The sequence below is a fragment of the Chelmon rostratus genome, chromosome 3, assembly GCF_017976325.1.
Source record: "Chelmon rostratus isolate fCheRos1 chromosome 3, fCheRos1.pri, whole genome shotgun sequence".
Taxonomy (NCBI): domain Eukaryota; kingdom Metazoa; phylum Chordata; class Actinopteri; order Chaetodontiformes; family Chaetodontidae; genus Chelmon; species Chelmon rostratus.
Window position 1 is genome coordinate 4,276,804 of NC_055660.1, and position 21,780 is coordinate 4,298,583.

Below are 21,780 nucleotides of genomic sequence, written 5' to 3' on the forward strand. Positions count from 1 at the left end.
AAGCCTCATCAGTACTTGCAAAAAGGCTCCATGATGGAGTCCAGAAGATGTGGCAACTATGAACGGGCTCATTAATCTTCGCCTTTTCTGAAATGTTTGTGGCTCATTTCAGAATCCCTTGCATAGTTGGCTCCTTCATATCAGTAAACGAGTTTCTGGAAATCATTGCTCCGTCATTATTCTGGACCATGTAAAATTATTTTTGTAACAAGTGACATGAAGTTCACGCATATTTTTAACATTTTGTCTGGACAAAAATAGACGCCGGTTTGCTTTTATATTGCCTGTGAAATAAAGTCGGGCAACAGGCGCATGAAGTTCAAGGCAGGATGCAGAGAAAATATCAAACCAACAGTTTCTATAATGTTGCTATGCAGGCAGCTCCAGTCGGCCTTACTGTCTCTGATCAGCATTTCAAGGAGATATCACAGCATATTATGGCCTCTGATTATTACTGAGAGGCCTTTTTATTTTCAGAAATTACTGGAATGATTGAGCTATATTGAAGAGTGGCTGTGACAGTGAAGTAAAGGTAATTAAAACATTTATTTAATTGAATTTCAAAAGCCTTGGAAGACAGGAGGCTGGAGAAAGTGTCCAATTAGCTCCGTGTAATTTCACCAGAGACTAAAACCGTGTTACAGGTCTGCAAAGGTGACAATAATTGACAATATTTCCTGTGGCTTTTACTGCGGGTTTTCTTTTTTTTTCCAGCATGCTTCCACGTGTAAATATGTCTCACAGCGGAGCTCCTCGACTGTGGGAGAAGCTCAGGCTTCTTCAGTCCTCCAGCATCAAGTCTGGGTGACATGGGGACCTCAAGTACAACCTCGGAGACCTCCGGTTAAATTATTCAGTTTGGACAAGGCGATAAACCCACTGGCAAATTAACGCGTGTGTGTGCGTGAGTGTGTGTGTGTAGCCGCGGACACACGTCTTGTTTTAGTTCTTTGACTCCGAAATATGTGGAAATAACATTACTTGTTCAATAAAATTTTAAATCAATTGATGAGTTAAAAAGCTCATCAGACGGTTCAGTTTCTGCTTCAGGTCACTCTGACTCAATGTTTTCTGCGCCTACTCTGCAGGTGCACTCGCACATTGAACGCAGCTTACATTAACAAAATGATACCGGCTGGAGAATATTCAACAGCATGAAATATTTACCGTTTATAAAAACATACAATTTCACATCGATGCGCAAAAAACACAGCCGCTAAAGGATTCATCCCGGAATAACAGGGAAATTACAAGTAAACCGAATGAGATAAATATGATTTATTTTTCTGTTTTAATTTAATTCACGAATAATGTGACCGACTAAACATGCCTCCTGCGGAGAAATCACACTTAAATCCATAAAACAGATGTAGAAGTTTCTGGATTAAGCCACCACAGCCCACTGGAGTTTGTCTGATAGAAGCAGGACATGCTGCGCGTACAGCGGTAAAGAACACTCGCTGCCAACGAGAGAAACAACAATGACTGAGCCTTTCAAATATAAGAAAAGCAGGCAAAAAAACACATTCAATTAAAAACGGAGAGAAACAGAGAGAGACTTATCTGCAGAATACAAGCAGCTCTAAAGTTAAAGGCTGTCACTCACACTGTGCCTACACACTCCGAATCCTCAGAGCGCACCGGGCGAAATTACGCGCAAAGAGCAGCGCGTTTCTTGGGGGAAAAAAGGAGAGTTTTACTGCAGGCTTAGAGAGTACACACTGCAATTGGCCCGTATAAAGCTGCAGGTTTGTGTTTTCCTGTGTCGAACTGGGAGCAGCGGACAGCTCCGTGCGTCCAAGAGCCGCCGAGGCGGACTGGAGCTCCTCTGCGCTGATTGGCCGCCCGCACTGACAGCTCCGCACATGATTGCAGGAGGAGAAGCCCGACCCCTTTCACTCTTCCTAAAGGAACCATTCATAAACTACACAAGTCCAGCTCACAGCTGAGTGTGGACGAAAAGTGAGCGGGGGCGCGGAGGAGAGAATAGCAGCGGGAGGAGATGAGTGGTCGCAGGCGGTGTTTTAGCCTTTAGCGTCTGCAGCCCAGGACACGGATGGTGACCCGCACCCTGAATATGACTCTGCCTAGCCGTGCTGGAAGTGCTCATGACTTGGACTGATATTTAGCAGGCTATTACGTTGCATCCCTATCCGTTTCCTCCTCCTCACACTGACGTCCATCCGCTGCAAAAGCAAAAGCAAAAAAAAAAAACTTTGAATACACACTTTTCCTGCACGGGGAAGCATTTGCCTCTGGCTTTACCGGTAAGCATTGGATCCGTCAACCTACTGCGACTCTCCGGTGTACAGCCCGGACCTCTGCCCCAACATGATTGCGACGCAGGCAAAGCTGGTTTACCAGCTAAACAAGTACTACAACGAGAGATGCCAAGCTCGCAAAGCGGCCATTGCGAAGACTATAAGGGAGGTTTGTAAAGTGGTGTCGGATGTCCTGAAGGAGGTGGAGGTGCAGGAACCCCGGTTTATCAGCTCCCTCAGTGAGATAGATGCGCGCTATGAGGGGATGGAGGTCATCTCCCCCAATGAGTTCGAGGTGGTGCTTTACCTCAACCAAATGGGGGTGTTCAACTTTGTGGATGACGGCTCCTTGCCCGGCTGCGCGGTGCTGAAGCTGAGTGATGGCCGCAAAAGGAGCATGTCGCTGTGGGTCGAGTTCATCACCGCCTCGGGCTACCTGTCAGCCAGAAAGATCCGCTCCAGGTTTCAGACTCTGGTGGCGCAGGCCGTGGATAAATGCAGCTACCGCGACGTGGTTAAGATGGTGGCGGACACCAGCGAGGTCAAACTGCGGATCAGGGAGAGGTATGTGGTGCAGATCACCCCCGCGTTCAAGTGCACTGGGATTTGGCCTAGAAGTGCAGCTCAGTGGCCCATGCCCCACATCCCCTGGCCCGGTCCTAACCGGGTAGCAGAAGTCAAAGCCGAGGGGTTTAACCTCCTCTCCAAAGAGTGCTACTCGTTAACGGGGAAGCAGAGCTCTGCAGAGAGCGACGCCTGGGTCCTGCAGTTCAGCGAGGCCGAGAACCGGCTGCTCATGGCCGGCTGCAGGAAGAAGTGTCTGTCCGTGCTGAAGACTCTGAGGGACCGACACCTGGAGCTGCCGGGACAGCCGCTCAACAACTACCACATGAAGACCCTGCTGCTGTACGAGTGCGAGAAACACCCGAGAGAGACCGACTGGGACGAGTCTTGCCTCGGGGACCGACTGAACGGCATCCTGCTGCAGCTCATATCCTGTCTGCAGTGCCGCAGATGTCCCCACTACTTCTTGCCAAACTTGGACTTGTTTCAGGGAAAGCCTCACTCGGCCCTGGAGGCTGCTGCTAAGCAGACGTGGAGACTAGCGAGGGAAATCCTCACCAATGCTAAAAGTTTGGACAAACTATAAGGTGATGGCCGAGACACGAGCCGAGAGACATTTTGGGATAAAACTTCAGAGGACAAAGATGATTCTGCAACTGATTCTCCAAGCAATGTGAAAAATTATTAGCAGTAACAAAAATATTGCAGCGAGCAAACCACAAAAAAACCTTTTTAAATGGAGCAATTGGGCCACTGCCAGAGAGAGAGTGAAGGTACATTTTCAGATAAATGTCAGAACTTTTAGTTGTCTTCTTTAAATGTTTTCACAAAGTGAAGAACCTTTTATTTAAATATATGCACAAAATCGTTAAGTGGAAGAATAAAAATGTAGCGTGCCAAGTTCGATTTTTTTCAGTTTGTGACTTAAAATAAAAAGAAATGTTAATAAAATGTTGCAAATTAAATTACGGCTTGGCCTCGTGTCTTGACGTGTTGTGACAGCTGATGTGACAGGCAAATCTGGTGCATTTCATTTTTGCTATTGTCTGATGAGGAGAATCGTGAAATTATTCATTTCCACCGGAGAGAGCCAAGCTGCGGTCAGCACTGGAAAAGCTGAGAGGAAAGCCCGCTTGTGCGAAATTTAAAGGTGGAATGTGCACAGCTGACTTCAGGCCATCACTTACTTTTACAGTGCGTCACAGGCTCAGAAGGATTTCCAAATGAATGTAAATCAGCGGACTCAGAGAGGCCTGAGAGCACCTCTGCAGCCGAGGGCCTGCAGCTAAACTCCGGCTTTAATCTGACTAACGCGGCGTTGCAGCTTCTACCAGACCTTTACCGTCATCTTCATTTTATAGAAAATCCACACTCAAATAAATGTGGATATTATTCAGATGAACACCTTTTTAATACACGGCTACACAAATTGAAAAACAAATCCGGCATTTTTCATGGGGTGTTAAAGTGAACAAACCCAACAACCACCTGTGGGTCAGCAGCCTTCTGGAGCTAATGTGAAGTTAGCACTGAAATAACTAGTAGAATTAACCCAAATTTCACTGTTTATTTATTTAGTTTTTTAAATCAGGGCAATTTTTTATTTGTATTTTTTTGCTATTTTAATTTTTGGGATGTGCTGTAAAATGCTCATGTGAAGGCCTGCTCCTTACGTTTCACCCATAAAGACAATGTGATTAGTATTTTTTTAAATTAACACTAAATCTCTTCCCACCACTAAACAATATTAAACGCTGTCGTGGTGTTAAATTTTAGATACTTTGCAAAATGTTCATTAAGGAAAAAAAAAGACGTTAAAAATTCATTCCGAAAAATTATTCTAAAGAGAAAAAAATTCTCCTTTTCAGTTCAGCCACATTTTAACTTCAGCGACAGACTGACAGACACATTATCAGATGAAAACGTGCAAATACAAACGTTCATTTAAAACATTGCTCATTTAAAATAGTAGAGTTGTGCATACTGAGATATGACAGATATTCGTCAGTGATCCACTAGAAGCCTGCACTGAGCAGCACTGCGGGAGAGGCTTCAATCAGGGACAGTTTGAGACCTGATCAATGGAGCTGCAGTCTCTTACCTTCGGATCGATGGCCTTGAAGGCCGGATCGTCTTCGTCCACCTCGAAGTAGAGCTCGGAGGCGGTGATGGACAGGGTGCCTTTCGCCACCACGGCCGGAGCCACCAGCTGAGCGCTGGTGCTGAAGTTCACCGGGGCTGGAGGAAGAGGCACACGCCGGTGAGAAACACGAGCAGGGGGTATCTCCTCTCTAACAAGTGGGGCAAAAACGATGGCTTTTTTTTTTTTTTTTTTTTTTTAATTTTTAAAAAGAAAAGCCACCAACGTGTAAAGATAAACGTATAAAACTGAACACGGGCTTCACTGAGCTACTAAGGAGGGTTAGAAACACGCTGCAGGCCTTCAGTCCTGGACGTGGTGGTGAACATAAACACGCCAAACATAACGATAATTTGTGCTTCTTTTTTAAAGCCGAGGCAAATAATTTTACTAATTTCCAACTATTTTGCATTAGAGTTGCAGAATATTAAGATTGTGAGGCTAAACGCTTTGCGGCTACTTCTAACACTTTGCGCAATTTTCCTCCTTTAATTGAAATTCAGCAATTAATCGATGACTTGAGATGAACTAAGAGCCATGCAGCACTATATGCTGCCCACTGTGTGATGCACAGCTATCAAAAATAAAACACTACAGGCCAAACTGTCCTGAAGCTCGCAGTAAAATAACACAAAGTGCAAAACTTTGAGACATAATTGACAAAAATCGACTGTCAGTCAGGATCCATTGATTGCGGCAGGTTGGCTGAAGCTCTGTTTAATCTCTCATCAATCTTAATTTATGCCAGTATGACAATGAGAGCCCGGCTCAGGGGAGCTGTGGGTGGAGGCTCTGCCCGGCGCGCCACATATGAGCCATTGTATTTGCAGATGTGCGCTGCGGAGAGAGGAGGCTCGCAGCCCGGCCTGATTTCCCACAGCGCCCTCACACTCGCGCAAACGGATGGAATAAACAGATATATCCATTCCTCTGCCTCTCCTGAACCCCGCGAGTACTGACATGTTATCCGTGGCTTGAAATAACATTTTTTTTTTGTTCCATTCAGTCAAAGACATTCAATTACACCTGAAGCAGACAGCTGCTTAAGAGGGGAGGGGAGGCCGAGGCTCTCTGCTCGGTCCTCGCACTGCACACATCACTTTATTAGACAGGATTCAACCTTTAATCCTATTGTCATCCAGTTGCGTTATTTTAATAGCACTCTGAGCCCCATTAATGCAGCTTTAGTCTGCAGAGCTTTCTGTCGCTGCACGGAAAAACGCGGATTACAGTGCAATCCGATTAGCGGACTATATGATATTTAATTAAGAGTATTTAAATAACAGATGTATCAAAAGCAACAAAGGGCTGACAGCATCGTGGGCTGAATTGAATATAAGGCTGTGCATGGGCTCATGCAGGGGAGGTTTTATTTAGGCAAGGCTGCTTTCTTCAATCAGATGATGCTCCATTTCTGGGTGAGCATCCTGGGATAAACTGGGCTACTGCTGGATTTAAAAAAAAAAAAAAAAAAGGTGTTTAGAGAGCTGCTGCTCAGGCCTGTGTGTATGTTTGTGCAGCGAGACCTCCAGTGGCAGACAGAAAGCTGCAGATAACTGTTTTCATGCAGTGCTCACCTATGATAGTGGTGCCATAATGAAAGAGCTGTGCAGGGGTTTGATTCTGGGAAAGGCTTTGTTTAAAAGCCGGCTTTCCTTGCACATAAGCAACCTGCATTTTCAAACAATTAACGCTTCAAGATGTGCATTTATAAAAAATGCCTGATATCGAAGAAAAACAGCATCATCAAGTAGGAAAATCCTGTGATGGGAGATATGAGTGCCAGTGCACGAGACAAAGTGCTATATAAAAACAGTAGAAGTGCACAGGATAGATATTAAATTCCAATGACCTTATTTCTTTATTTTGTCTGGGCTGCAGGACAAACAGCAGGACTGGGAGGGGGGAGAGTGACAGGGAGGTATGAGAGGTGAGGAGGATGAGCCATTTCTTTACCTGTTAAGTTCTCCAGGTCCTTCTCCTCTAAGGATGACAGAGTGTCATCGTCTCCGTCAAGCAATGTCTCGCTCTCCGAGTTCTGATTTCCCACGGCCTGACTCCTGAGAGACTGCTTGCCTTTGAGAATATCCTCCTCGGACGCTGGAGGGAGGAAAACGGGCTTTTTATTCTACCTTTAACACATTACAGTTAGAAAGGTCATACAGAGTGTTGTGCATGGGGCTACATTTCATTATCGCATTGCCGGTTAACACAATAAACCTGTTTAACTTTATTTCAGAGGAGAGTTTGACAGCTTTCGTGTTTGAGCAGATTTTATTTTTAACGGAAACCCGACGTCTTTTCTCGGTAGGCAAAAAACAGCAATGATAAACAATCATTCCAAAGAAAAAAAAAGTGACAGTGGAAAAGTTATTTTTGCTCCTCATCACAGATTGACGAGTAAACGTCGTCGTGCTCTAATGTGAGCGATGAGTTTTTTCCCACCGCCTTAGTTTCAGCTGCTAGTGATGAAACTGCAAATAAATAAAACTGCTGATTCAAATCAGTGATTGTCACAACAACCTCACTTTAAATCTTCATTTGAGTATATTCCACAATTTTATTTTCAAAGCTGCATTCATTTACCACTGTTCAGAAAACGCACATCGATTTGAGACTATTTAGTGAAGTAACACAGTTTTAATTTAAAGAAAAATTACCTTTATGATGTCTTATTTCCGTCAGCTTCCAGAGGTGGGTGTGAACTTTTGCCAACAGAAAAGAAGGCTAGCTTTTGTAAAGCACAGTGGGTGTACCCTCCAATTAAACTATTGTCTAAGGTGATCAGCACTGGTGCTCAGCCTCGATTCATCAGCGAGGAGCAACGCTGACTCGTGTTGCATTCACAGACTTGCAGAGTTACATGAGGGCAGACAAACCGAAAAACGAGCGGAATGAAAGACAAAAGACTGACATAATCCTAACCCCTAAATGCATTTCGCCATTAAACATACATCAAAACAAAACACCATTTCACACAAATATTATTCAAACACATTTAAACAAAATGAGGGTCGTACACTGCCCATTTTGAGTTCAACTGAACATGACATGAGGTTCCAAATGGATTATTTAAGAAAAATGGTAATCTGCAAACATTTACAGAGCCGTGCATTCCCCAGTGGTGCATGGTAAGGATCCACAGACACAAGTCTGCATTACAAAGGCTGGCTGGTGAGTCTTCCTGCTTTGTAAACATAGCTGGCAATATAGTGAGAGCTTTCGCTGCGTCTGTGCATGTTTTCTAGTGCGGCATTCTGGTAAAAGCAACACAGTTTTAATCCAATGAGACAATGAACACATGCCTAATGGATTTTTTTTCACCATCACCTGAGGGGAGATCAGTTGGACTTCCTAAAAATGCAGTGGCGTCATGTGGCTGTATACTTTGAAACTGCTAAAAGAGCTGGGATAAAAAATCTCTTGTCATGGAAAATATGCAGCTCACTGATATTTAGAATGGTCTTCCTGTAATTAAGCCTCCCTGGAGGATTCTTTAGTTAGCAGCACTGAAATTACTACCAGCTCCTCTAATACGTACCACATGCCATTGTGTTCACACCAAAGCAAGTGGACAGGGGACTGATCATGAGCTTGAAAAACAGAGGTGTATTTGAACTTCTCTGCGTTTCACTGCGATCCTCACCCCAACACACGAGAGCTGCTAACACACAGCACGAAGCCTTTCAAACACACAGTCTGATGCAACTAAACCTCGTGACTCGTGCTCCTTCCATTACCCTCACACACGTTATTAATAGTTCCTCAGCATAACATACGCCGAAGTCAACAGAAATAATGGGCCGCGAGTCTCGCCGAACGTCAAGAAAAGCTAGTTTGACCAGAGTTCTGTCACTTATCAGCCGGCACACATAAAAGACACACAAGTGACAGGCTATGTGCTAATTTCTCACTCCTGAAGTAGATACTGTTTAGTTTTTCCTTCTTTCAGTTTGACATCTGAGGTTTTGGTGGTGTGTGTGTGTGTGTGTGTGTGTGTGTGTGTGTGTGTGTGTGTGTAATCATATGGACGACTTCAGAGCACAAACTCGCATCAGTTGGGCTTAAAACATAAAAGTGAGTGAGTGTAAAATATGGAATTAACTCAAATTAACTAAAATTGTTAGAAATAAAATTCATAGCAATGACAATAAGAAAAAAAATTTAAGTATAATTCAAAAAGGTTATAATGATAAAGAACCCATGCAAAGAGCGAGCGTGCCACATTAACATATAAATCTGCACTTCAACCTCATCACTCATCACACAGGGAGCAGAAACGTGCGTAAATCCCAACAGGTTCTGCTTTTTCCAAGAGCCCATTTCCCGACTGCGAGGTTCAACTACCTGCTTACACAAGTCAAGGCATGCATGGTCCACAGCAATTAAATTGTCAAAATTAACAAATTTGTTTTTAACGGGAGCGTAGCCAGGAGTGTGGTCATGAGGCGAGTATTGATTACCAGAACAGAGACATTAGTCTTCAGGTATTTACTCTGCCACCTCTGGTACACGGGCCCGGGACCAGACCGAATCAATCCCCAGAAAAGATGGTTCTTTCCAGCCGTAAATACATAACAGCCTACTGAAGGCTACTGGCAGCCACAGGCTCTCCTGTGGAAATCATCTTGGCACAGTATGAATGATAACAGTTGTCCATATCCTTAACACACAAATGCACATTTTCCTCCATGTTTAAAAAAGGAAACAACATGCATTTCCCTCTTCTTAAAAAGGGGGGGTGCGAAAGCTGTTACTATAGATCACTCAGTGAAAAATGCTAAATATTTTCCATTGCTTCTAATTTTACGATCATGCGTGAGATTTGAAAAGCGCAGCCACAAGTAGCTCGAAAATTAGGGTAAATTCAGGCTTTATCTTATACTAAATATTTTCTTAGGGAGTGAGGCTGCATTTTCTCCCCTGCATCTGATGAATATAATTACAGCCAGATATGACCTTTGTGCTCCGTTTGAAAACTCAGCCCTGCATTCTCATCTTGAGCTGCACTTCCGTAACAAATGTCGGGTCGACTAAAACAAGACGAAAGGTTACATCAGAAAATGGATGCCGTCAGGCTTCAATGTCAGAGAGTTATTTTAATGATATATTCCCATACTTCAGCCAGGCGGTATACTCTCTTGAGGTAGCATACCCGTGCCACAACTGGCTGCTGGCTATTTTTACACAGACTTGACTTTGAAACCAAATGTTGTTTGCAGGAATTTGCCTCTTTTTTTTCTCCTCCCCCCACAGTGATGAATATATGCAGCACACGCAGCTGTAACGGTTTTGAATAAAATTGAACACCAGACAAAATACCCCAATAAGCAGCACACCGAGCGGCTTCGGCACGTTTTCGCTAGCTTTAAGAAGTCGGCGACAGAACACAAGTGATGTGTCTGCTCTCCATCATGATCTAGCTGAAGGGAAAACAAGGAGGAATTAAGATGGAAACAAAGTAAAGTTCAGACGCTCGCTGCAGAGACCAGCTGGACTCAGGCCTCGGTCTCCAGCTGCCCCCACGCTGCAGCCATTACTGCAGACCGGAGGTCTCCCAGGATCCTGGGATCCCCAACACTTATTGCTTTTAGATCACATTCTTATTGACTCCTGTCACACCTGCCATTTGTCTTTGGGAATGATGTCACATTTAAGGGGACTTTCGCAGGTGAGGCATTGAGGACATTTTCCGTCCATTTATTGGTGAGAGTAATTGATCGGGCTGGTAAACGCAGGCGATGATTGCAAACCCTGGTGTGTGCTGGATCTTTGCAGAAATGAGGGATTACATGCACTCGAGGAGAGAAATGCGACTCCTGGTGTTAATGCCGGGACATGTGTCATTTAGATACTGTGGTTTTAACTGCTGGGAATGTTATGCTGTTCTCAGATGAGGTTTATTGAAAACCGGTACCTGTCTCTATAGAGGAGTGCACAGAAACAATGAGAAATTGATCCGACCGGTTCCAATACTTAAGAAAAAGCAATCAATGCTGTTAGTTTTAGCGACAACTCTGTACTCTGGGAGTATTGATGACTTTTTTTTAAAACCACATGAAATTTTCCCACATCTTAAGTATAATGTGGACTCTTTCTTCAATGGAAATGTTTGGTAGACTGCAATTTGTGTTTCACCCATAAAACTTGTTTGGATTTAACAACAGAGGACATTCAATCAATGAATTACGCACCGCAATTACACACCCCAAAATGCATTTCATTTTGACTACAAAAGGTACATATTTCATTATGTTTTCCTCTGATCTTGCAAATTGTCCCATGAAGGAATGCATCAAAGGCATAAATCTCAAAATGACCCCTCATTCAAACACAAAAATCACAACATGGGAAAAAAAATAGACGCGGGAGCATGAGGGTTACTTACCACTGATATCAGCCACTGTTACGCAGCCAAGAGAAAAGAATGAACAAAATTTCACATTTAATCTCATTCATAGATACTGACTTCAGAGCATGCTAACACTCAGTTTGATTATTAGCAGCTTTGCATAATGGGTGGCAGGGTATGAAATTACCTTTGTGAAATTCAAATGAGGGTGCTATTTTACTGTGTCTTGTGGTACAATAAATTTTTTATTGCAGCGGGAAGACTAATTTTTATTACCTTGTACCCGGTGCTACCACCAAGAAGTAAAAAAAGGGAGTGCAAACAACAGGCAGGGACTCGGTGGATGGGACTGACCGTGTTCGGCCGCCGCTTTGAGCGTAGCCTCTGAGTGAGTGGATCCGGTGGGGTTCCTGATGAAGCGACGTCGCCGCCTTAAATCGTCCTCCCAGTAGTCCAGGCGCCAGAACTCCCTCGGCCGGCTGCAACGAGACAGAGGTAGCACATGTGTTAGCAATTACCAGCCAGCATGGTATAGCCGCCCAGCATTAGCACTCGGTCCGAGCGAGCATGCATAAAGCCGGCATTGTGTTTGGTGCTTTTTTTAACCCTCAGAATCACTCTTTAAATACATTCAGTCAGACACAAGCTCAGACCCCAAATCATTGTAACCTGTCCTTGACAATGGCAGTATCATGTGAGAGGATAAGGTGCTCCCCCCTTTCTTTGCTTTATTTTCCTGCTTCTCTCCCTTTGAGAAGGTGAACCGAGCGCTATACATCGCAGTGGAATGGGCAAATGACAGCTTGATCATTTTCCACACACTTTCGTGGCACGTGCTTCCATTCTAGACTCATTTTAAGCCCAGCAGGATACCTCTTGTCAGGACTCGGGCTGGCGGGATAAGGAGAAGGCCATTACAAACACAGAGGAGGGGGGTGGATAGCATTACCAATATTAATCAATGTCTGCAGCACCCATTTTTCTTTGCACTTTACATCTCCCTTTACCGGGCCCGGCCAGTAAATCATCCCGCTCTCAAGGAAAAGAAAGTGTTAACTTTTAATGAGGAGTCACTGCCACAAAGCATTGTGCATGTGCACTGTGTACCTGCCTATAATGAAATACCACTTCTATTTTTGGAAGTGACTTAATTAGAATATCATCTAAAATATTCATTACCTACAACTTGGAGGCTCAACAAAGTGGAAGAAAATATTTTTTCTCATTACAAGTCATTTTCTTCTTTTCCAGTTTAAAGTGTTTTTTCCTAACTTTTTTGTGCATAACAAAGCTGTTTGTGTGTCAATTGAGCACCACAGAAATCCACTTCTTTAAATGTAAAAACAGCTCATGTGTTAATGATTAACAACTCAGGTGGGGAGGGACCAGCAACACACACAGTGAGACTAAATCCTGACTGTCTGACTCGAGTCAAATAGTCATTTCACTTGAACTAAATGTTCTCATGACAAAAACACTTTTAGGAAATAAGAAAATCCTGGTCTGGGCTTGTCCTGGAGTTAGTTTGTGCTCCTAAAACCCACTGCAACAATTTAGCAGTGGCTATTAGGCTCATGAAATGCTGTAATATATACTTTAATTCTGCTGTGCTGCGTGAAAAGTGAAAATGACCAGCAGGAACGATGCTCTCACGCAATTCAGTTACAGTATGCCTTATCTACAAAGCATGTGGGTTCACACAACAGCTTTCCATTCCACAGACAGACCTATTTCAGATGATTAAAACCATGAAAAAGCACAAAAAGCATCATAAGAAAGACATACCAAGCTTTAAACAATGCAAAATATTTCTAGAATAATAAAAACAAAACCACGAGCAGGTTATATATTAGTGGCCGCGGTGTATTCTGTGAAGGTGTAGGAAGACACAGTTTATGGTTTCAGTGGCATAAGCTGTGACGGGAGAACCCCAGCGTACTTTATGGGATCTACTCTTGAACGCTGCTCTGGCCGGGGGCTCCTCACAAATCTTCAGTCCAACACCAATGATCACACAGGGGCCTCTAAAAGGGAAAGGAGCTTTACGCAAGAAAATAAATACAATTTCCAAGCGGGTCCTTTAAAACACTGTATGCCCTGGGTAATGAAAACCATTGATTATTTGATTTATCTGCACAAGGAAAAAAAAAGAATCAGTCTCAAAAGGCTGGATGATGAGTGGAGAGTGGCTGCTGCTCATATCTAAAGTCTGGATGTAAAACGCTCTGCAGAGTGCATTTAGTTCAGAGAGCACAGCTGCGATATGAGAAGATGTTTGTGAAATTCAGGAAATGGCATGAATGGGAATATAGGGTTGGTATATTTAGAGTGAACAGAGTGAGTGTGTGTGTGTGTGTGTGTGTGTGTGTGTGTGTGTGTGCAGAATGCAAGTTGGAAAGACACAAGGGACGCAGGTCTGTGCAGGGCCAGATTTCTCACCGGTGACAAAGACCCTGCTCCATGTTTGCATGTGATAGTCTCTGAACGCAAATGGCCACTTCATCATCCTGCCTGCAACGGTATTCATCTATGAAAATAATTATCGAGGTTGTGCACAGCGCAGAGCTCCGAATCAGGACGCACTCGTCTCTCATCTCACGGCGGAGGGGGGTCTGTCCGACTCACACAATGCACATTAATCCATCAGGAGGGGAGCCATTGGCTGGAGTAATTAGTCACTGCATGTGGGGGGGGGGGGCACCTCTGCCAGTCATATTCATCCAGTGCGCCATGAACAGGCGACAATGGAAGTGCTAATGATGGGGTGCTAGAAGAGGTGGACGCACGATGAAAGATACCTCGTCATCAATCCACAATGAGAGTGCCGCCGTAACAAGAATGGAGATGTACAGCGCTATGCGACCCCCATACCACACACCGAGTGTGTTTCCACAAAGATGATAAATTATTCAGAGCTCATCCATCCTCCTCGGGCATCCTTGGCAGAATTTACCGAAGCGCCATTCTTCAAAATAACAACAATTAAAATAACAAAGGGCCAGCGTTGTGCTGTGGCGCACGCCAACCACTTGTGTAATTAGTAATTAGTTCGGTCGTAAAAGGTGTCTGGAAGGCCGCCTCGTTAAGGCTGCAGCGACTGTTGTCTGATGATGATAGTGGGGGAGAGAGACGGTCTGACAGAGGGAGTGTGTGTTCTTTTAAAATCTGAGCGTAACTTAAACATATATCACTGCAGGCCAACATGCTCGAGCTCTGAGTTTGTGCGTATTAATAGAGACCACATTGGCTACTGATGAAACAGAGTCCGGAGGAGTTTTATGTGAGGTAGTAAATAGTCATTAGCTTTTTCTTCCTTTTCAAACATCTTTTGGATGCACTTCAGGACTCTGGAGCTGTAAATTTAAGGAAGTTTACCAACACGGAGGAGGAATGGGGGAGCTCGGGTTTCTCCTTTTATGTGGCCCTGATGCTCCGTCTCCCTAATCAGTTAACAAAACTGTTATGCCTTCGATTTAATCAACTCAACACAAACCATCAACACGCTGCACGGACATATTTTACTGGTGGGCTCCCTAAAATTTCAATTGCGCTATTAAATTGTCCATTTACATCAAAACAGAGCAGGCACCCAAGCAGATCTGGCATCATGAGGCGACACGCAAAATAAATGGTTGAATTGTGAGGCGAGCTCAGTCTGAGAGCTGGTTCAGGATTAATGAAATGCTTATTTGGAAAGAACAGCATTTAGAAAAGTGGAGGGCCAAGTGAGCTACATTAACTATGTCCTCCGCAGTAAACTACTCCCTGACACATAGCTGCTTGTTTTACCCAAACAAAAAGCAAGGAGGACATTTATTTACATCCGTGTGGAAATGCTGGGACGAATCCACAGCCGAGGACCCATAATTTGAACGTGTTTTTAATGTACTAGTCAAAATAAAGTCTATTATAGCGCTAGTTAGCGAAAATGCTATTGTCACAATTTTAGCCAAATAAAATTAAAAAAAGAAATATTTTTTTCTTTTTGCTTCTTGAATTTTATACCAGTCTTGATATTATTTTCTTTCCTTTGTTGTAGGAAAACCAATTTCCCAGGGGGGTATTAAAGGTAATGTTACCCTGAATATAACACTAATCTAACATTAAGAAACCTGAAAATTAACAATCCCAATCCACTTCCAAGGCACCTCCATTAATCATCATATATTATTTGGATTCGTTGTGCACAAGGGCCACGACTGCTCATCATTATCAAACGGCCTGTTCAAAACATGTTAATAGATTTTCTCTGCAGGTCCTGAAAGTTTGATAGAGCTGCGATTTCTCAGCAAAATCGTGTGTTTGCCGACAAGGACAAATGATCCATCTATCCATCAAGATTCAATCACACAGGATCATCCAGAGACTGTTTTTCCACCACTTTCAGTCTCAAAAAGTTACTTTTGTTTTTAAACTAACATTAAAAACTGCTAAGACCAAGAAAAAAATCCTGCTTCCTTCCTTATTATTTTATTTCAATTGAATTGAGCTGTTTGGGAAAGGCAGAATTCACCCTGGGTGAACACGCAGAGAAAATATGACTGTTTGCACGGGTTTATCTTCAAAGCATTTTATACTATGCAAATAATAACATCACCTTTATCATAGCAAGCAGGACATGCAGAGTGAATATGCTTTCATATATCACTACAAGTGACTGCACTTCGGCACAAACAGCCGTTCATAACCTTTCAGCTAAATTAATTTGGGGACAGTCAATGAGAGCTGCATATGCAGAAGAGATTTCTCTCCTTGCTTATTTTATATTAATGCCAGTCCCTATTGGCAGCCCTCAAATTGCTCAAACATTGCTGCTATCCCCCAGATCATTTTGCTTTGATTTGCATAAACCATGTGTTTAGAAGAAACGGCAGAGCAGGGGTAGATTGAGGATTTGTCATGTTAAGGACTGGTTGCTCGAGCAGTGGCTCTTTGTCAAACGGTGGCAGCCATGGCTTCGATGGTATCTCCAGACTCAAATTAAAATGAAACAGGACCAAATACCTTCCCACTGAAATTGTTTGGCATGATTAAGTCTTGCCGGAGTGATTTTCTACATGTGCATTAATGCTTATCCTTCCCACTCCGATGAGGTTTGCAGGAGGCCGTCTACATGTGTGTATGTTAATTCACCTTGGCTAATGTTGTTTACAAGATTTACCAGAGGTAATGTTCGGGTCACAGACCCGCCGACACTTCCATCTCATCCCCTTAAATGACAGTCCACATGTAATTTTGCCCGTCCTTATTATCAATCACAGGATCAAGTCATTTAATTTTTCTATTTTCAGTATCAATTTAAATATGGTGCAGTAAGTGATCCTACACTGCAACAGATCTGTGATGGAGAATTTGTACAACATATGTAATAAAAGAGGATAAACTATAATTAAAAAATTCACTCAGACTGAAACAAAGTCCATCCTCTTGTTAACTCCCTTTTCGGTGAATTTGCTGCAAACACACCAGAGTGCACACATACTCCTTACCAAGACAGCATAAGCACCTACCACTCCTCCCAATTAACTCCAATTTATCCAAGAGCTCTCAAAAAGAGATCTGGGGAGAGAGAGAGGAAAAAAAAAGAGGGCGTGATACTCATCACCGGCTTGTGCTGATCAAAGTACTCCCATGGGTGGGAGGCAAAAGGCTTCACACTCCCCACAATGCAGTGCAGCCAAATGAAATAATGCAAATCGAGCCCTAATTACCACCAGCTTAGTGTGCAGCTCCCAATTAGCAGCAATTACACTCAGTGTAAATTCACCAACAAAAAGCCAGACAATTACACACTAATTATATCAGATTTCATGGGAGGTAAAAGGAAAAGTGTCGTGTTTAGTAAGACAGTAAATATTGACCAAAGACAGGAACGCTTTCCAATCAAAAAAAAAAAACGCTGCTTTTATTTAATGTAAAAACAGCTTCATGGTTTTCTTTATTTAAATGATCTAAGCATCTCCCATGTAATAAATAGTACACACAGACATCCCCTGCTACGCCGCTGAAGTGGTACCATCTGTATTTTTGATGAAGAGTCACATTTTTCCTCTGATTTTGACAACATGCATTTAAGGCCATTTATCACCACTACTGCGAGGTAATGAGGACATCCACTGGACCGGAGTTGCATAATTCTGCCATTACTGGCCCATTGTAATAATCTTCTGACCTCTACCTTTCAGAGCTGATCTTGAATGCTGTGACAAATCTGAAGGCATACCCACGTTTCCAACACACCCCAAAAGAAAAACACCGTGCAGAACGAGCTCAAGGTCAGCTCGGACTGGGGAGTGTGTGGAGGGTTTTGTTTCCCCTCTCTCTCTTTTAAAGTTCACATTTTTAACGCAAACATGACACCTGAGATGTTTAACCTTACACCTCAAACGCCAAAACCAGTAAAGGGTTTCTTCTCACAAAGAAAAAATTGAAAAGTAGGATTTTAAAGTTTTAAAAAAGCAAAAACCAGAAATTTCAGCGTAGTTTCTGATTTTGAAACCACACAGAATCAGCAAAAAATACACAAATGCTGCCCTTGAGTTTGCTCATATTTTACTAAACAATAAATGAATGAGCGTTATCTCGTCTCTTGAACTCTGTGTACTCGTCTGTTGTTGGTTCGGCTTCAGTGTGATGCAGGACCAAGAGGCTCGGCAATCTCATCTAGCGAGGCTGTCTGCTATTCATGAGCGCCTCCTCCCCTCTCTCCATCATACGGCCGTGCCATTATACAACACTTACAGCGTGTGTGTGTGTGTGTGTGTGTGTGTGTGTGTCCACTGTGATGTGATTGAGACGATCATATAAACAGAAGTCTGACTAACTATAATGGCCGTGTAGCCATCATTGGAGAAAATAACCTGGGCGAGAAAACAGCATCACCTCTGATAAAAGTCTGTCTTGGATTTTAAATACTATATTTTTTAAATGATTTATTATAATATTCATACTGGAAGTTTTGTGTAGTTTAATAATGCATCACATCTCATGAACATCTGATGTTATGTTGGACCTCAGAAGCAGAAAAAGCAGTTTTATACTGTTTATAGTATAATTAGGCTTTCTGTAGCCCATATACTATCTCACACACTGTGAAGTCTGTTTTATTTTTAACCTAATTCTGTTTTCTGTCACTAAAATTGTTCCTCTACCGAGTGTTTATCTATAAATGAGTATGTGTTGCAACTGCTGCAACACAAAATCACAGCAAATGAACAAACTGCTCCGTCTGTCCCTCCATCTACCATCAATATCAGTTCTTAACGTCACAGAGCCTCCTATTGAACTCTGCCGGTCTTCTTCTCTCAGGGCGGTGCTGAACTTGAACTCAGACACAAGGATGGGGGCGTTAAGTAAATCTACAGAAAGAATACGAGCAGAGTAACGGATGATCTTCAGTCTTTCTCTCTCTGTACCGGGGGGGCTTTGGTGCTTTATGTGGCCTTTTTCCAGCTTTGGTTGCACAAGAAAGCGCTGGATTCTAAAGATAAAGGCGATTTTTTGGCAAATGGTGAAAGTAGCAAAATAAATGACCTGCTGGTCCCATGGTGTAATTACAGTGGCTGGGAGCATACCAATCTATCACGAGGAAGAGGGGGGGCTGACACGCTGCAAAGGGGTTAGTCAAAGGAGATAGCCTTTGACTAACTACTGGCCCCGGACAATCGATACTGTGCAGATATTGCATCCAGGCAGAAAGGAGAAAAAAGAGGCCCTAAAAACTTCCCAAATGGTTTTTCATTCAGATATTGATCAGCACCCTTTTATCATGACCTTGCTCCACCAAGGCCATATACTTTCTTAAGGGTATATGAAACTCATAAATCTGAGAGTTGCTACAGAGTCACACTGGGCTGTGAGCAGCGAGGCAGCGAGGCAGGGAGGTAGGATGGTGTAATTGGTCTTTCTGGGATGGCGGGCTTCTTTCATTCTTCATAACAAGGATTCCATTACATCCCCCAGCTGCCAGGAAGAGGACGGACAAAACCGATGGTGTAAAAACGAAGAAGAGGATCCAGAGGATGTAAATGTGTGACGGTAAATTGGTTAAATTCAGAACATCTTGTCAATTTTCACCTCCGGTTTCACTGACGCACTACAGTGACCTGTCACTGTGCATAATACTGCGCATATAGAGCGTTTCAGGTACTTCTGCAGCTGCTGCGACTACGTGGAAAGTCTTTAGAGCAGCTCAGCTAATTTAAAAGAACTGGAAATAGAAGGCCACAGTCCACTGCTACAATAGGCAAATCTGCAAGCACAACAACTATATATGTCCAGATATATTTCCAAATGTATGAGAATTATGTCAAAATATGGTTGAGTCTGCCTGAAGCCTCATCATCTCAGCCGTGCATTTATTTATAAGTTGGAGATATTTCACATACGTAAATCTCTTTATCATTTACATATGCATAAATATTAAAGGCTTAGACTGAACTAACATCTTCAACATGGCAGCTTGTCAGAAAGAAATGTTCACAAGGAAAAAAATACTTCTAAGTCAAGACTATTGTTTGTTCTCTTGAAGCTTAAATTTCGAACTTGTTTCCTTAATATCTCTACAGATTGAGTTTGAACTGCACCGTTTCTGCCTTGAAACTGTGCCCGAGTGCTCCATAACATCAGCTTTCTGCATGAAGTTTGAGCAGCTACGTGTGTCGGCTAACCCAGAGGATTGCTGGTACCTGTGAATGTGAATTGTGATGAGGAGTCATCACATTGGCTTTGCCACTACTGAACTTTGTGACCGTCTGCTAGATTTTAAGATGTATGACATTTATTCCAATAAGGCCGAATGCTCTGTCTCACAATGTTAACAAAAGCGAAGAATAATTTGTGTATCCGCCCTGTGACGTGAACAAGGGGCTCTTCCTTGGCCCATGCTGCACCCTTTCACCAAACTTCATGAAAATCAGACCAGTAGTTTTTCCGTAATCCTGCTGACAAACAAACCAACAAACCAGAGCGAAAACATTACCTCTGAGTGAGGCCGATGTTCAGAAAAACGTTCCAAATGTCCACCTGCTGCTTCTGCAAACTTGACCATGTTTAAATTATGACTCATTTCCTCAACAGTGATTGAAAGTCCAGCTTTAACTGAACCACTTGGCTTTTTTTTTTGGTCATCTTAAATGATCCATCGAGTAGAATTTCTTCCAGTCTCCGTCTACGCTGCAACACTTAACCATGCAAACATATGGACATCATCAGCTGTTAATATGTTCCACCATGACACTTTGTTACTATTCCTTACAGCCCCCGCCACTGTACTGTATATACAGTGGAGGCAAATGTTATCATTAAGGCTATATTCTAATTCATATCCATGAGCCAGACTGCACGGTAGGGCCTTCGTGGCACGTTATTTTAACTGATGGAACGCAAGTCTGTCAAACTTGAACAGCCTCCCCAGAGATTTAGGGAACATCCCTTTTGTCCCCATCACAGCTCCTCTGTCCCAGACACATGTCACCGTGCATGATTAATGAGGTGGAGGGTTTCACGTTAAACCCGTTTAAGGACTTTGGCGTTGGAGATCCCCGCGTGATGCAGAGAGTTTACAAAGATGAGCTCAAGTGGAGGCAGGCTCGCATTGCTCCGTGCGCTATGTATACGCTGTATGTTTATGACTGCATCAAGGCAGATGGATGATCATAACTCGAGCCTCCGCTAATTGGTTTTAAAGTAGTCTGGATCTGGACTAAAGGAAACAACCGTCTCTGCTTCGGATGAGACGGGAGCTGTGGACTGCTACAGCTGCCACCGCGCAGCACATCGGGTCACGGTTGTGTTTTGACTGCAACGATTTCTAAGCAAACCAAAAGCCATTATCGCTTAAAAATGACCAGCTAAGTCCTGCGCAAAGCAACAGACTCACTTCAGAGATTATTTAATGTAGATGCAATTTAGCCGCCCTGATTTAATTTTGGTGAAACAAACGGATTGGCTACAACGATTAGAACACGAGCAATAATCAATAGACAGAGAAGAAATGATTGCAACTGCAAAACCTGGCGTTTCAATCAGAGTCAGGAGAAACTGGGGATCCAGCTGCAGTGTTTATTCTTTTCACAAATGCAGCAAAGGCAATCTGATGGTCAGATAAGTCAGCAGCTGCAGAGCTTTCCATCCAGCAAACAAGTCACGCTCTCAACCTTTTACATACAGATTTGTGCGATCACTCATGGCGGTGGTTTCGTTTATACTGTAGCAAGAGGAAAGGATGTGGGGAAAAAATGTCCCTGTCTTGTCTTTGTCTCCATCTCAACTTTTGATGCTTCGGTAACAAATATCTCTCTCTCATCCCCCGTTCCACCCGTCTCTCTCTCTCTCTCTCTCTCTCTCTGTCTTCCTGCCCTTCGAGCTGTGCATTTCCGAGAGTCAGTGTACTCTAAACAGTTATGTTCTTGTTTCCTATGGTTATAATCTCCACTGACATGCTGGAGTCCCATTTCCTTTTT

At 43.2% G+C, this 21,780-nt stretch overlaps 2 protein-coding genes across 5 annotated transcripts in view; one reads left to right on the plus strand and one right to left on the minus strand.

The window, feature by feature from the left end:
• lrba (LPS responsive beige-like anchor protein) overlaps positions 1-21,780 on the minus strand; it is a 180,858-nt gene that overhangs the window by 64,094 nt on the left and 94,984 nt on the right. For all 4 annotated transcript variants that reach the window (XM_041933032.1, XM_041933033.1, XM_041933031.1 and 1 more), the window contains exons 37-39: positions 11,672-11,796; positions 6,922-7,065; positions 4,927-5,063 (exon numbers count right to left, since the gene is read on the minus strand). In XM_041933032.1, coding sequence (XP_041788966.1) covers positions 4,927-5,063; positions 6,922-7,065; positions 11,672-11,796 — 406 coding nt within the window. The remainder of the gene's footprint in view (positions 1-4,926; positions 5,064-6,921; positions 7,066-11,671; positions 11,797-21,780) is intronic.
• mab21l2 (mab-21-like 2) lies at positions 1,933-3,784 on the plus strand. Its single transcript, XM_041933038.1, has one exon. The coding sequence runs from the start codon at positions 2,332-2,334 to the stop codon at positions 3,409-3,411; it is 1,080 nt and encodes a 359-aa protein (XP_041788972.1). The 5' UTR covers positions 1,933-2,331; the 3' UTR covers positions 3,412-3,784.

What these genes read in the sequence shown, in the direction of transcription:
- mab21l2 (XM_041933038.1), top strand. Translation starts at nt 2,332, where the DNA reads ATGATTGCGACGCAGGCAAAGCTGGTTTACCAGCTAAACAAGTACTAC.